Here is a 15,680-nt window from a genome sequence, read left to right on the forward strand (position 1 = left end):
TTTAGTTTTACAAGAAGTTTTTAGATTTTCACCAAAAACAAAAAAAAAAAAAAGTTTTATCCCATGCAAAATCCTATTTACTTATTTGTACTTGATTATAAGATGTACTAGGAAGAAACTTTATATTTGAGATTAATCTTGAAGATATCAATTGTTCACTCAATACTAAAAATAAAATTACTCATCTAGGAAATAATGTAATGTAAGAAATATAATCTCAATTCAGGCTTAACATATGATATTTTGAGTTTCTTTCTTAATTTGCATGGGAAATGTTTAAATCTTTCACAATCAGACAGGCAATTGCTTCTAATTTTTTTTAGAGGCAATTGTCTCTAGTTATGACTATGAGATTTGACAAACAGATGTCAAAATTGTCTTCCTTAATGGAGTTTGGAATAAAATGTGTACATGGCAAAATCGAAGGGTTTGAGAAATGGTTTTGTTTTTAGTAATAACTATATTGGTCTTTGTTATATTCGATGAGAAATAAAGATACTCATCACTTTTAGTACTTAGTAAAGTGCAAACAAGTGAGCTCCCAGTTTTTTTTTCTTTTTTTTTTGGAATCACACTTCATATTAATGCCAAAAGGCTAATGAGGAATACACATGAAGTATGACACAAACTAAGCAAAACAATCTTAGTTTAAACAAAACAGACAAATACTAAATGTCTTGGAATGCCGAGTGGGCAGCGTTGTGGGCTTCCGTATTTGCTGTCCTTGGGCAGTGGAGGAGTGCCTTTATGTTTGGGCTGGATAATAGAGCTCTAGCAGTGTTTATATAAGCCCTCATTCTCCATGAGCCTTCATCTTGACCGTTTATGACTGCTTCGATCAAAACCCTATTGTCCCACCTCCAACTCTTCGAGTAAAGCTTTAGCTTCACTTTCAATGGTCGGCTGGCTCTCTATTCTTTTGGCTGAAGTAAAGACCTTTACCCCATCTGTATTTCTAATCACTACTCCAATGACTGATCCTCTCTCTGAAAACGAACCATCGAAATTGATTTTGGAGAGGTAATCTGGTGGTGGAATCCACTCGGAAGTGTTGTTATCTAATGGTACATCTCTTTCTCTGTTGGAGAGGCATTAGTCTGAACCTTAGCCTGATGTATGATGGATACCATGTTTATCTATTCTCCCTTGAACATTTTTTATTCTTGCTTTTCCAGAACTCCCAAATCAGGTAAGCAATATATGCCACTTTCTTTTCATCTTTCTTAGTTTGAATCGTATCTCTAATTAAATCCTCCGGATCTGTGTGCTGAGGAATGACTTCAAATGAGGATGTTCTTTGACACAACTCCTGGAATACCATGCAATAACCAAATAAATGGGTTGATGTCTCTAGTACTCTGTTACATAGAATACAAGTTGGATCTATGTTCTGATTCCCTCGACTAATACTAACCAGGTCAAGTATTCCTTTGTTCACCAACTTCCATAGAAATTGTAATACTTTTGGTTGTATGTAGTTCATTTGCCATAATTTTGCCCAAGAAAATTCTTGTTTTGTTCTTGCTGATTTGATTTGAGGAACAACTTCTCTGTAATATGATGTGGTTGTGAACACCCCTTTGTTGTGTGGAACCCATATGAGTTTGTCTTCTGTAGGTAGAATCGATAAGGGGATTTTAAGAATTTCTTTGGCCGATTCTGGTTCGAATAAGTCTTCTATTAGGTCTTTATGCCATTTCCCATCTTGGATGAGTTCAGAGACTTTGCTTCTATTTTGATGCCATCGGTATATAACCATAGGTTTTAATCCTTTTATTGTAGGCACCCACTGATCTTCTTCAAAGTTGATGGATGTTCCATCACCTACCTGCCAGCAAGTGTTTTGTTGCAGTACTTCACGGACTCGCAACATTGAAGACCAAATAGGAGAAGCATTTCTTCTTATATTTTCATTCCAGTAGTTCCCATTTCTGCAGTATTTTGCTTGTAATAATTTCGCCCATGTTGTGTTTGGATTTGTGATGAATCTCCAGGCGAGTTTCGCCACCAGTGATTCATTGACCTTGGCTAGTGACGTGACACCCAACCCACCCAATTCTTTGCATATTTGGATTATGTCCCAGGGAAGAAAGTGCATCTTTCTCTGATCTTCATCATGATCCCACCAAAAATTCCTTTCAAGTCCCTCTAATTTGACCAGAGTTCCTTGTGGAATTATTGAGAGTCCAAGGAAATAAGTGCATATGGGACTGAGAGATGACTTTATCAATGTGGTTCTGCCTGCCTGAGAAATGAGTTTCTTCTTCCAACCTGTTAATTTGCTTTTGGATTTGCCAATTAAGAATTCATGAGATGCTATTCTGCTTCTTGGTTTAAGAATTAGGGTTCCTAAGTATTTTTCTCCATCCTCCATTATTGTGGTGTTAAGAGTAGCTACATATGCATTCTTCATCTCTGCTAGAACACCCGAACTAAAATGAAGGGAGGATTTAGAATAATTGACTGCTTGACCCGAAAATTTAGTAAAATCCTCCATCAGTTGTGTAACAGCTTCTAGGTTTTGTTCAGTTGCTTCACCGAAGATCAAGAAATCATCTGCAAAAAGCAGATGAGTGATGCTAGGTGCATCTTTTTGAACTTTATACCCCTTAAATTTTGAGTCTCTTTCGAATTTCTCTACAAGTAAGGAGAGAGCTTGAGAAGTTAATATAAACAGATAAGGGGAAAGGGGGCAACCTTGTCTTAATCCTCGGGAAAATTTGAAATTACCCTGTTGGTTGCCATTGACTAACACACTGTAAGTTGGAGTAGTGACACAATACATTATCAGCTCTAGAATCTTTCCTGTTATTCCAAAAAAAATTAATACCTCCTTAAGGAATCCCCAATTCACTCGATCATACGCTTTGGCCATATCCATTTTGAGGACAAAGGCTCCTGTTTTGGATTTTGATATCTTCATTGAGTGTCAGCATTCTTGAGCAATCACCAAGTTATCCACTATTTGTCTCTGTGGAACAAATGCACTTTGGTTCCAACTAATAAAGTCATCTAGGTAAGGTCTGAGACGGTTAGCAATTAACTTTGTGATTAACTTGTAAAGGGTGTTACACAAGGCAATGGGTCTATAATCAGAAGCCATCATTGGGTGCTCAGATTTTGGAATTAGGGTTATTGGTATGGTTTAGAGTTGGATCAAAGTTTCCTTGTTCAAAAGCCTGTTAGATAAATCTGGTTACCTCCGATTTCAATGTGCCCCATCCATTTTGGTAGAATATGCATGAAAACCCATCTGGACCTGGGCTTTGAACTGCTCCCATATGAAATATAACTTCCCTGATTTCTTCTTCTGTTGGTATCCTCGATAAGGCATGCTCCAAGTTGAACCGTACTGTTTCAAAAAAAAAATATTAGAGCGTTGCGTTCAATTTGCCACTAGATTTTCACTTATAAGTGAAAAACATAAACGACCTAGAATTGCCCGCCGACATTTAATAATTTAAATCACTTAATAAGTGAAAAATCAAATACCTGTTTTTTTTTTTTTGAATTGTTCAGCGTGTCTCGAACCTTGATCTCTAGGATGGAAAACTATACCTCTTACCACTCCAATCAAGGGTTGTTGACAATCAAACACCTTCTTAGTTGCTGTGAGTTGAGTTATCTCTCGATGCTATACAAGTTTTTTAAAACTATGATATCCTGTTAGTCGACAGTTTGTCTCCCAGGTATTAGGGTCTCCCCTAGTCTCACTCTTCTCTCTTTCCTTTCTTTCTTGATTGTGAAAATTTATTCAAACGCATGGACAGTAGTTCCAAATTTTATTTCAGTCCTCGTGGAGGTGTAATTCCAAAATTTCTATTAAGAACTCAACTTAGAAGTTGTGAATGTTCTAATATGTACGTCCATGAATGATTACTAAAGATACGAGTTTCATGACTTTTGATATCTCATTCCCGACAGTTTTTCTTGAAGGAAGTACGCATCAACTTAAAATTTATTAACTCATGGCTTTGTCAATCGTCACCAGACTTACAATGCAACAAAGAATGCTAGAAAAGTCACACTTCCGTGTTACATTATCGGTAAAAGCAAATCTAGCTAACTCGCGAGCTACTTCATTAAAGGAATGCGAACAATGTGAGAATTGGCAATTCTTCAAAGTTTCAGCTTCATTAAGAATCTCAGAAATAATGGAGTGAATTCTCCACCAGTGGCGAAGCCAGGAATTTTCTTCCGTGGGGCACTTTTAAAAAGAGATACCCACATAAATTAACAAATCAAACAATATATATGAACCCGTTATATTTTAATTTACTGTATTGAATACTTTATGGATCGACTCAATAAATTAGTGGTTCGTCCTACACTATAGTTTATCATATTTGGAAAACGACAAGCTTGGATGAAAAATTTCTTCCAATCAACCTATTGCTATTTAATCTTGCTTGAATGATCCTAAGAAATACGTATGTGAATTTCATTATATTCTTAATTATATTTTTAGAGTAGATTAGTTCAAATTTTTGAAGAAAAATAATTAAACAACTTAATTTAGAAATATAAATACAAAGGAAAGCAAAAAAAAAAAACAACGCTTATGTGGAAAAAATTTACACGTAATCAAAATTCTAAAGGTCAATAAATTGTATATATTCATGTTTTTATCTTATTTGGTTTCTAAGGCAACTGACTATCTATGATCACGTTTTTTATTAAAATATTTTACGTTTTATTTTTATTGTAATTTAGTGGTTATACTTTTATTTATGTAAATAATCAAGCTAGGTAATTAATTTAACAAATTAAAAAATGTAAATTTTATGCAAAAAAATAATTTTATTTCAAAGAGAAGATGATTAGGAAAAATCTTGTTACTCAATAGACTAGGTTTACCAAGAAATTATATTATAAAATAATTAGTATATATCGTTTCACGTATAAAGAATGAGATTATGGTGAGATGGGTTTTACATTATTTTTTCATGAACTTAAATTATAATTGCCTAATTTTTGTGGTGGGTGCATATGAGAAGTGAATTTTCTTTAATAAGAAAATAGTGGATTTCCTACGAAGAAAAGAAAAAGAAAACAGTAGGAATAATTATTTTTATATGGGAGTAGTGTTAAGGTGAGGTCTTGGGAGCTTGTGGGGACCCATTCCCCTTACTAGCCCCGCCCCTGTTCTCCACAGTGGTTCCTCCTCCGGACTCAAACACGTCTTTATCACGATCAACAAGTCTCCTTTGATAATACATTCATATCGATATAGTGATTTCGCATGATTAATAGCTAATTTGTCCGCCACTGCTTCCGCAACTAATACATTTTGTGTCACAATCACCTCAAATAACACACTAACAAAATTATCTTCAGAATCTCGACTAACCACCGTTAACGCTGCAATCCCGTCTTTGAAGCAACACTCAAAATTTATTTTTAACGACCCATGAGGTGATAAAGTCCAATTCTTCAATAGCATCGATTGCCCATTGTCACCTTCGGTCCCATTCATTATGTCTGAAAACTCATACTCATTACACATTATTAAAGCTTACTAAATAATTACATGAATACAGGGGTTGGTCCCTCGAATAATTTCTTATTCAGAGCTTTCGACAAACACCAACATGTGTAAATCTTGAGGCGGATAACACTATCATCTTCTTCTCCCACCAACCACCGAATCAAAACAGATTAGAACTCTTCCGCCCCTCTAGTCGTAGCAGTAGCGTCGTACTACTCCAAACCTCGCTTGCAATTCGAGAATTACAGAATAAGTGATCCATGTGACCATGTCCTCATCAATTTCATTACAAAACGGGCAGAGCTTCAGAGCTTCACTATTGAACATAACACCCTCTTCTTGTCAGACAAATCATTATGTATAAGACACCACACAAAAAATTAATTCTCAGAACAACCTAGAGTTAAGTTCAAAAAAAAAAATCCTAGAGTTTTTTCCAAATTCGGTCCCAATCGAAGTTAAGGGACATAACTGATGGGGAAATGCTAAATGTATAAAGAATCTTTGACAAAATTCTTGACAAAATGCTAAGTGAACGGTCCCGATCAAAGTTAAACTTTGATCAACTTTTGTCTTTTAGTGAAAATGAGTCATTAAGTCAAGAATTTTGTCAAAGACTTTGTACACGTAGCACTCTCGTAACTGATGAATGTGGGGAGGATGGAAGAGCCTTTTCGGTCCCAATGGAAGTTAGTGGAGAACTTGCCGTCACTCTTAGGAACCCATACCAATTTATCGATCTCATCTCTCCCACTCAATGGGATTTGTAAAATGGCTCTTGAATATCGTCTATCTTTATTGCTCGGCTTAAAGCCTAGGATTCAAGGGTGTGTTTGATTCCAAGTTAGGGAAAGGAAAAAAATAAGAGAAAGTGTTTCTCGGAGAAACATTTTCATCTAGAATTTGATTCCTTGAAACATTTTCTAAATTTTCTACTGTTTGGGTCACCGAAGAAAATAAAATTATTTTTCTCATGTTGTTAGTTTCCGTTGTTTGTCTGGCATATAGAAAAATATTTATTTACTAAATTATTTTTCTATAAAATATTATTGGGAATATAATACTTCATTAAACTAAAAAGACATTTTTCTTAAAAGCTTAAAAATGACTCAAATACTTGTCCTACATTATTTTAATTAAAAAATTTATCGAACTAACTTATTAAATATCATCATAGTAGATGTCTTCTATTGAGATTTGCATTTCTTCTACGACGATAGCGGTCACTCTCTAAATGCATCCTCTTTAAGACACTTGTTCTCTCTTGGTCTCGATTAATATGAGGCATTCTATTGAGATTTGCATTTCTTCTACGACGATGACTCCAGTATGCATATATGATGATAATCATCATCATACACGTAACCCTTAAGCGCAGCTTTCGCGTAAGCATTTTACACCGTTAACCGAACTAAAGCAAATAGTTATAAAAATTAAGAAATGAAGTACATAATGAAATAAAGATATATGAAAATGAATTGTATATGTTGGTCCATGCTAGGTAAGACTCATCTTAGATGTGATTTGGTTGACCTAAATACTAAAACAAGCCATATACAAAATTTGCTCTTTACAAAATCAAAACCTAAACAACAAAAGAGACATAAAGAACTCTGAACTATTATTAGTACTACCACCACCATGAAATAATCTAGTACTAAGTAGAATAGAGAACTCATAAGCAATACATCATAAGCAATACAAATTCAAATGATCAGTGAGTAAGAAAGTTAAACAGAAAATCCATCTTATAAAGTATAGTAATTAATAAAAAGTATATTGTCTGTAATCTGTAAATCAATATACTTTTACAGACAAACTAGCCTACACTCAGGAATTGTCTGCTCCTCTCATGAATGATCGCGCAAAATATCTTGGTTCATTGATCCTTAAACCTGGCAACAGAATTCAAAGTTATGATTGGCTATTAGATAAATTCAACAAGATGTTAGCTAATTGGAAGAAAAAAGTTGTATCTCAAGCAGGTAGAACCACACTCATTAAATCAGTTCTGAATTCGTATTGCACATTCCCCTTTAGTTTACACAAAATTCCTACAACTATTATCAACAAGCTTGAGCAGATGGAACGCTCTTTTTGGTGGGGTCATTCTATCAATGAAAGAAAAATGCATTTCATAAACTGGGATGTTATCACCAGTCCAAAAAATGAGGGAGGCTTGGGAATCAGAACATTGAATGAAGTAAATGATTCATTAGTTGCTAAGATCATATGGAGGATGCTGACACAGCCTCAAGCTACTTGGGTGAAACTTCTTAAAGGAAAATATTTTCATCATGATACTTTCTGGACATGTAACTCTACCAGACCAAAAACTAGCTTATGGCATTCTATATTAAAGAACAGAGAAGTCATGCGACAAAACTCCCTTTGGTTAATCGGCTCGGGCACAAACATTCAAATTACTGGAGAACCTTGGGTCCCTGACTTACCAACTCAAATTCCTATTCCACACACAACTCTTCCCAATTTCATCAATACAGTTGCTGACCTTATAGATCAGTCTAATAAACAGTGGAGGTATGACATTTTGAATCAATATTTTCATCAAGATACTATTAATGCTATCATGAACATAAATCTAACGTCATCCAGAACAACAGATATATTGGTTTGGTGTCCGACTCCCTCAGGTAAATTTTCTACTAAATCATTCTATACTACTATTAAACCTAGACATCATATGAATGATACAGTCAATAATTTTCCCTGGAATAGATTTTGGAACAAAAAAGATATGAACCCTAAAATACAAATATTCATTTGGAGATTAATACACAATGGTTTAGCTGTCCTAGACAATATTGGAACTCGACTACACCACATTAATAAAAATTGCAGGATGTGTAACAATGCTATAGAGAACATCAACCATCTCTTTGGTACATGCCCTAGATTTGTTGCTCTTATTAACATATCAGATCTCAATATAAATGCTCATCAAATATCAGATCCGGTCAATACATTAGCCAATCTACTAAATCAAGGTATAAATGCAAACAAAGATTGGTTCAAATATACTTATCTTATATGGTCTTGGTGGAAAGCTAGAAACAGTAAGTACTTTGATGGTGTTGAACCAAATATGAATCATATTCTTCAATCAGCTCTACTTGAACTAAGGTATGTTCCCTCTTTCTTATTACAAAACACTAACCCTTCTTCTAGCAATCTTCAGACAGATTCATGGCATCCACCACCATTAAATACTATTAAGATCAACGTGGATGGTGGGTTTCACACCTCACGAGGAACAGCGGCAGCAGTGGCCAGAAACTCTTCCGGCGAAGTCATCTCTACGGCGAAAATCACCTTTCCTCCCATTTCGGCTTTGGACAGTGAACTAAAAGGAGTAAAGTTAGGGTTGGAATTAGGGCTTCAGCTACATCTAAGGGGATTTATAGTGGAAACTGACTCCGCTTTGATCGTTGGATTCTTATCCAACGATTCCCATAACACCCCATGGAGACTTGTTGACCAAGTCTCTGAAATCTTATCAATAATGAATGAGGTGGAGGTCAGCATCACCCACTGTAGAAGAGGCAGCAACACCCTCGCTCATGAGCTGGCGACAACTTGAAGAATTGTCTTTTTCGTCTGTTGTTAACAATTACTTAGTCATTTTTGTATCTCAACTCTTTGACTATAATATTATTGACGTTACCCTCAAAAAAAAAAAAAAAAAAAAAATAAAAAAAAAAAAAAAAAAAGTATATTTATACTATTGCATAATTAATTTCAAACCTTCTCCATCAATAATTATGTAACAGTGGATGCCATTTTAGTTATCATTCTTTTCTTTTTTTTGCTTTTGGGATTATCTATGATGGATTTTTTAGTTCTCTCTAAAGATTTGAGTTTTCCAAAAATAATTTAGGAATGATATTAATATGAATATGAAATCAGACCTCCAAATGCCAAAGAACTCTATCTCTCTCTACAACATTCTCTCTCTCTCTCTAAAAACTATGAAACTCTTTGCAAACACAGAAATTAAATGAATACTATTGTTTTTGTTTCTTCCTTCTTGTATTCTCTTTCCCAAAATTTATATTCTTTCTTCTTATAATCACAACAAGAATCAACAAGAGGAAGAAGCTTTGGTTGCCCTCATTGAACACAGAACTAAAGAACTTGAAAACTTCAAGAACATGTTCAATTATTACAAAACCCAGGTTGTTATTTTTCATAATTTCATTACTCTCTCTCTATGTCTATTTGTGTTATCAAGAACCAGAGTTGTTATTTATTTTATAAGTTGTTACTTGGAAGTAGCAGTTCTTTGATTGAACCTTTCAATGATCTAAAATTCTTTATATTCTAAGTTGAATTTGGTAAGGACTTACTTCGATATTTAAAGACTGTGATCAACTCTAAGTAAAGAATCATGTTACTATTGGTTATATGAAATTTGTAAATGACCGATGAAAATATCGATCCACTCTGTTTGTTGTTAGGTTTTGACATGTGCACTGGGACAAGTAAGAACTAGAGTAAACCGAAAATGACCTGTATCAACTTTTGTCAACAATCAAGTAACAATTTGTCCAAGTTAATACTATCATTATTATATTCAAGTTTTAGTTTTGAAGGAAGAACACTACCATATATTTGAAATAACAATATAAATTAAGACTTTGATATTAATGACATACCTGGAATTGATATTTTGTAAACACAAGATAGTTCAAACAGAGAGAGAAACGTGTTGAGATTTTTAAACTGAGTTGTTGAAAGTTGTTGCTCATATATTCAGTGAAGAAGTCGAGAGATAGAAGAAGTGGTTTAGATAGAGAGAAAGTTGTTGAGAGAAAAATAAGGTGAAGTGGGAAAAATAGTTACTGAGAAAGAGATTCTTTAGGGGGAGGTGGGTAACAACTTTCCTTGATTTTAGAGAAAAATAGAAAATTTTGATCACGTGAGTGAAAATCTCATTTTCCCTAAAATACTCAACAAACACTTGAAAAATATATTTTTAAGGTAACTGATTCTCTTTTCCTAGGGAAATTTTCGAATCAAACACACCCCAAGGATCCTCCCAAATGAGAGAATTGGTTCTTATTTTGACCTGGTTCTATTAACCCGCCAACACGATAACCCGCCATCAAGATACCCGCCAACACGAGTAAATTTCAGAAACCCTAAAACCTCTCCCTTTTCACAGAAGTATACCAATCGATCGATACACCTAAAACCCTAAAGGGAAAAACAATGGTGTTCTTCGATTTGAACGTCCCTTACCTAGAATCAACTGGATCACAAAAACCCTTGCCAGACAATAACTCAAGAAAAAACACAAGATTAAAAGTTGCTGTTAAAGCAATGGAATTAGGTTATAGTGGAGTTGCTTATAATCGTTCAATGAAAGGAGTAATGTCTGATTCAGATCGATGTACAATCTTTCTATTCCCTATTTCTTCATTACTGAAAGCGGCTCCTACTTTATCAACGTCTGTGAAGTTTCATAGAGAGGTTTTAGGTGTTCCATTAAACTCTCCGTTTCGTCAGTATACACGATTAACTGTTATAGTTGATAATGTTGTTCAAGCTGCTTGTTTAAATTCAGGAAATCCTATTTTGAAAACCTATGATTTGATTGCTGTTAAGCCTTTGAATCAAACTGTATTTGATCAAGCTTGTAAAGTTTCTGAGGTTTGTGATTTGAAATTTATTGTTGTTTTTGTTTGGTATTTGATGGATTTTATGGTGAATTATGATTTTGTTTAGGGTTTAGGATTTAAAGTTTATGAAGTTTCTGATTGAATTTATTGTTGTTTTTGTTTAGAATTTGATGAATTATATGGGTTAATTATGACTTCTTGTTGGTTTTTGGAATTTAGGTTGATTTAATATCAATTGATTTCTCGGAGAAGTTGTCGTTTAGATTGAAGCTTCCGATGGTTAAAGCTGCCATTGAGGTTATTTAGTTAGTTCTTTACCATCTGTTTTTTCATGGGTTATTGAAGATTCAAAGTTTTCTTAATCTGGTTTTGTGGAATTGTCCTAAAAATTGTTTGATATAATGCAGCGTGGTGTATTCTTCGAGATCACGTATTCGAATCTCATTTCTGATGTTCAAGCAAGAAGGCAAATGGTTACCAATGCTAAGGTAAGATGTTTAGATATCGTAAACTATAAATTTGAGTGCTTTATTTCAAAATTTTGAAGAACATGAATAGTTGTATTAGAGCTATCACAATTGTAAGCAGGGGTGAAACTAGAATTTCGATCAAGGGAACTGGTTTATATAGGCTACTCCAGTAGTAGTTAGGTTCACCGGGATAGTCAATATAAAACCGAAATAATATTTTATCTATAGGAAGCCACTTCTAAGTTCTTACTATTGGTCCAGCCCCTTATTGTAAAGCTATAACGATGATAAATCAGTTTATGTTATTCCGAATATTCTCTGACCGTAACCCATTTAACTATTAGGAATTCAACTACCCCTTTGCTGTTGTTTACCCTTTGGGTGTTTTCATCTTGTTTGGAGTACTTGTTCATAGGTAAAGAGTAACGGAAAACTGTCGGATTAAAGTGAGTACTGTGAGTTAGGGAGACTCCTATCATTTGTATGAAATTGGAAATACCACACATCACAGTTCCTTTTAGATTATGGCAATTTACTTTCTCTGGTTTTAGCCTATTGTATTGCAAGAATGATATTAAGCATACTATGCTAATGACCGTAACATATTTCATGAACTTCATAGTTTTAAGTTATTGTTATCATATTTGTTAAAATCGATGCACGACAGCGAAGCTTTTCGAAACCAAAATCGTATTACTCGCTATGCATTGCCTATGATGCTTTGCAGTTTGCACGTGGAGTAGGTTACTGATCAATTCTGAATGAAACCTAGAGTACTATGAGGTACTGGCAGTCTGTTCTCTAGAGAGCAACATATAATAGGTTTTGCTGAAGATTGTAGTTGCAGAGTTCACTATTACCAGAAGCTGTTTTTAGGGTTGTGCAAATAAATTGAGTCTCGGTTTCAATTTTCCTAGCCTAGATGGTAATTTTCTTATAAGAACCAGAATATTTTATTGAAAGAAGACTAGATGGTAGTTCTAACTCTATCTGAAGTATTTTTCATACTTTGTGTGCTAGCACTTTTAAATCAAGCATCCACTTAGTTGCTTAGTATCTCACCTGGATTTTCAGTTATTAGTGGATTGGACACGAGGGAAAAATCTCATTTTTTCGAGTGCTGCCTCATCTGTTAATGAACTCAGAGGGCCTTATGATGTGGCAAATCTGTCGTGTCTGCTTGGTATTTCCATGGAACGTGCAAAGGCCGCTATTTCCAAGAACTGCAGGTCTACCAATCCTCGAAAATTAATTTTACAAATGTTATTTTGAGATCTATGTAGTTCATGATGCTTATCAATCACCATTTTAATGTGTTACAGTTCTCTAATGGCTCGTGCGCTTAGAAAAAAACAGTTTTATAAAGAAGCCATTAGAGTTGAAAGCATTCCATGTGGCACAAAATTTGAGAAGAATGATCTTTGGTTTCCTGATTCCCATAGCTGGGATAACATCTCTAGCGGCGAAGGGGATCTTCTGTTGGATGACATTGCGAAATCTCTTGCTGCGGCTAGTAAAGTGCCTAAGACTTCAAAGGCGGTCGATTTTGCTTCAATTACTGAAGAATTGCCATCAGAGGGGATGCGATTGAGGGATTGGTTGCCTGTACAGGGGGACATGTCAGAAATATCGGATATTACACCATCTGTTAGGTCTCCAGCTAAACCTTTAAAATTCTCTGTTGATGAAGGCTTCAAAAGCTCGAACAGGGACGAGTTAGTTCCTACTGCAAGCCCTATGGTGTTATCTAGTACTCCGGTGAGACAGAAAACCTGTAGTTATCAAGGTTCAATCGTACCAGAGTCACCAATTCAGACTTCTATTCTATTCTCTCAGCTGAAGCAAGTTGAGTCTTCTTCCACATTTTGTGAAAACCCTGTTGGTATCGATGAAGTCCCGTTTCCAGTCCACACAACACCAGATGATACACCATCACAAGATTGTGATTCTAATTGTGCCGTCGATCTCATCTCACCTGATGATGTTATGGTTGATTCGACTCCTGAGAAGGATGTTGTTACTTCCTCTGCACTTGGGGCCGGCCTAGTCCCGACGAAAGACAACATTACTGAAAATGGAGGCAATCTGGTGAACCTAATGGATACTTCAGAGCCACCCATTGATCCCAAAGAAGTTTATCTTTTTCCTCAGAATGAAAATCCTGAGAGGAGTAATAGTCTTGATGCAGATGTTGGTGCACAAAATGATGTTAATCTGGGGAACCAGTTAGCGGACACTGAGGAAACGGCGCAAATAAAATTGGTTTCCGAAAGATGTGATATGTTAATAGACGCAGATTTGGTCCAAGAAGAACAAAGTACAGAACCATATACTGGTGAAGACCTAAGTGCAGATGAGAAGCCATTGGTACCTCACACTGATAATCAAGAAGATGGAGATCTGTTTGCAAACAAACTGCATTCAACGAATACACTACATGAAATGGAAGATCAAATACAAGATCGGGATTCCTTAAATGAAATGGAAGAACAAAAACCCGACAAACATTCTTTAGATGAAATGATAAAACAAACACAAGAAGCGTTTAACGAAATTGGCGAGTCCAGATCAGGTATCTCCATTACTCCATATGTGTGTTATCTATTTCTATTCTTAGTTTATTTTAGTGATTGCTTACTCACCGATAAGCATGGTTATGTTGTTTGCAGGAAAAGGAAAAATGAAGCACAAGTCTTCTCGTCAGTCTATTAAATTTCCATTCAAGCACTCTTTGAAACCTGGAGTGTTCAAGAGAAAATCGAAAAAATCGAGAAACAAGGACATACTGTGGTAGTGACTCTTCCCTCCCACAATTACAATTTTGATAGGCTTAATATGTATTTGTTGAGGATGTGATTTTATTGCGTAATTTTTTCACTGTACTTTTAATCGACTTGCCTTGTAGAGTTTATTTGATCATGGAGAGAAGAAAAAAAAATGTTCACCAACATAGAAACTATTTGATTTTAGCCTAGGTATTTAATTTTGAACGTGATGAAATATGATCACTTTAAACAAAGGTGGTGATTTGGGGAACCCACTTTCGAATCCAGGGGAATGTAGACTTTGTCTTTTTTTTTTTGGAAGAGAATGTAGACTTTGTCAATGTCGGATTTAGCCACTATTTCTCTCTCCCAAGGGTAGGTTCATTTTTTCTCCGGAATAGATAGACGAATTTGGGGTTTTCTCTTTAACAGGTTTGAGGTTTTCCCTCAAATTAGTGGATCTGGTCAGGTGATGGGCCGGTTTAATCTTCATTACTTTCACACCACCACCATTTCTCTATGAGAAGGGTAGGTTTATTTTTCTTTGGAATAGACAGACAAATTTGGAGTTTTCTCTTCAAAACATGTTTGAGGTTTTCCTTCAAATTAGTGGATCTGGTCCGGTGGTGGGGGAGGGTTTAATCTTCATTACTTTCACACCACCACCATTTCTCTCTGTAAGGGTAGGTTCGTTTTTTCTTCGGAATAGACAGACGAATTTGGGGTTTTCCTCTCAACAGGTTTGAGGTTCTCCCTCAAATTAGTGAATCTGGTCTGGTGATGGGGCACAGTTTAATCTTCATTACTTTCACACCACCACCATTTCTCTCTCTCAGAAGGGTAGGTTCATTTTTTCTTTGGAATGGACAGACGAATTTATGGTTTTCCCTTCAACGGGTTTGAGCTTCTCCCTTAAATTAGTGGATCTGGTCCAGTGATGGGGCACGGTTTAATCTTCATTCTTTCACACCGCCATTTCTCTCTCTCAAAAGGGTAGCTTCATTTTTTCTCTGGAATAGACAAACGAATTTGGGGGTTTCCCTTCAACAGGTTTGAAGTTTTCCGTCAAATTAGTGGATCCGGTCTGCTGATGGGGATCCGTCCCCGTGAACAGCAAAGGAGTGAGGTAGGGGGAGGGAGGAGGTAGAGGGAAGGGGGAGGAAATTTTGTATTTTAACTGGGAGTCATTTAGATGAAGATTAGGAGGAGAAAGAGAGAGAGTTGACAAAATTTTGTATTTTTTTAAAGTCATTTTGATAAAGATTAGGAGGTGAATCACAAACATGTTAGCTAGGGTGAAAATAGAGGTACCCTC

General features: G+C 35.5%; 2 protein-coding genes across 4 annotated transcripts; one reads left to right on the forward strand and one right to left on the reverse strand.

Moving 5' to 3' along the window:
• Window positions 1-1,132: 1,132 nt before the first annotated feature.
• LOC147565718 (uncharacterized) lies at window positions 1,133-5,506 on the reverse strand. Its single transcript, XM_086652411.1, has 4 exons — window positions 5,218-5,506; window positions 3,201-3,352; window positions 2,731-2,917; window positions 1,133-2,637 (listed from the first exon to the last, which is right to left on the reverse strand). Exons 1-4 carry the CDS (start codon window positions 5,504-5,506, stop codon window positions 1,133-1,135), a joined length of 2,133 nt encoding a protein of 710 aa, XP_086508537.1.
• A 32-nt stretch (window positions 5,507-5,538) lies between these two features.
• On the forward strand, window positions 5,539-14,548 carry GAF1 (Polymerase/histidinol phosphatase-like protein). Of its 3 annotated transcripts, none has more exons than XM_086652216.1 (7): window positions 5,539-5,895; window positions 10,559-11,161; window positions 11,350-11,427; window positions 11,538-11,618; window positions 12,675-12,829; window positions 12,923-14,172; window positions 14,270-14,548. In XM_086652216.1, exons 2-7 carry the CDS (start codon window positions 10,721-10,723, stop codon window positions 14,392-14,394), a joined length of 2,130 nt encoding a protein of 709 aa, XP_086508342.1. In that variant the 5' UTR covers window positions 5,539-5,895; window positions 10,559-10,720; the 3' UTR covers window positions 14,395-14,548. The 3 variants fall into 3 exon arrangements, with proteins under 3 accessions (XP_086508342.1, XP_086508341.1, XP_086508343.1); XM_086652215.1 differs by lacking the exon at window positions 5,539-5,895 and adding an exon at window positions 6,105-6,315 and having other exon boundaries at window positions 10,541-11,161; XM_086652217.1 differs by lacking the exon at window positions 5,539-5,895 and having other exon boundaries at window positions 10,610-10,981.
• Window positions 14,549-15,680: the final 1,132 nt, after the last annotated feature.

This window comes from Eschscholzia californica, unplaced genomic scaffold, assembly GCF_041429995.1.
Source record: "Eschscholzia californica isolate CP2 unplaced genomic scaffold, dmEscCali1.0.p SCAF_1, whole genome shotgun sequence".
Classification (NCBI taxonomy): Eukaryota; Viridiplantae; Streptophyta; class Magnoliopsida; order Ranunculales; family Papaveraceae; genus Eschscholzia; species Eschscholzia californica.

What these genes read in the sequence shown, in the direction of transcription:
- GAF1 (XM_086652216.1), top strand. Translation starts at nt 10,721, where the DNA reads ATGGTGTTCTTCGATTTGAACGTCCCTTACCTAGAATCAACTGGATCA. An exon ending in GCTATTTCCAAGAACTGCAG is followed by an intron (nt 12,830 to 12,922) that starts GTCTACCAATCC and finishes AATGTGTTACAG; the next exon opens with TTCTCTAATGGCTCGTGCGC. An exon ending in AATTGGCGAGTCCAGATCAG is followed by an intron (nt 14,173 to 14,269) that starts GTATCTCCATTA and finishes TGTTGTTTGCAG; the next exon opens with GAAAAGGAAAAATGAAGCAC.
- LOC147565718 (XM_086652411.1), bottom strand. Translation starts at nt 5,506, where the DNA reads ATGTGTAATGAGTATGAGTTTTCAGACATAATGAATGGGACCGAAGGT. An exon ending in GGGGCACATTGAAATCGGAG is followed by an intron (nt 2,918 to 3,200) that starts GTAACCAGATTT and finishes CACTCAATGAAG; the next exon opens with ATATCAAAATCCAAAACAGG. An exon ending in AGTCAATGGCAACCAACAGG is followed by an intron (nt 2,638 to 2,730) that starts GTAATTTCAAAT and finishes CCTTACTTGTAG; the next exon opens with AGAAATTCGAAAGAGACTCA.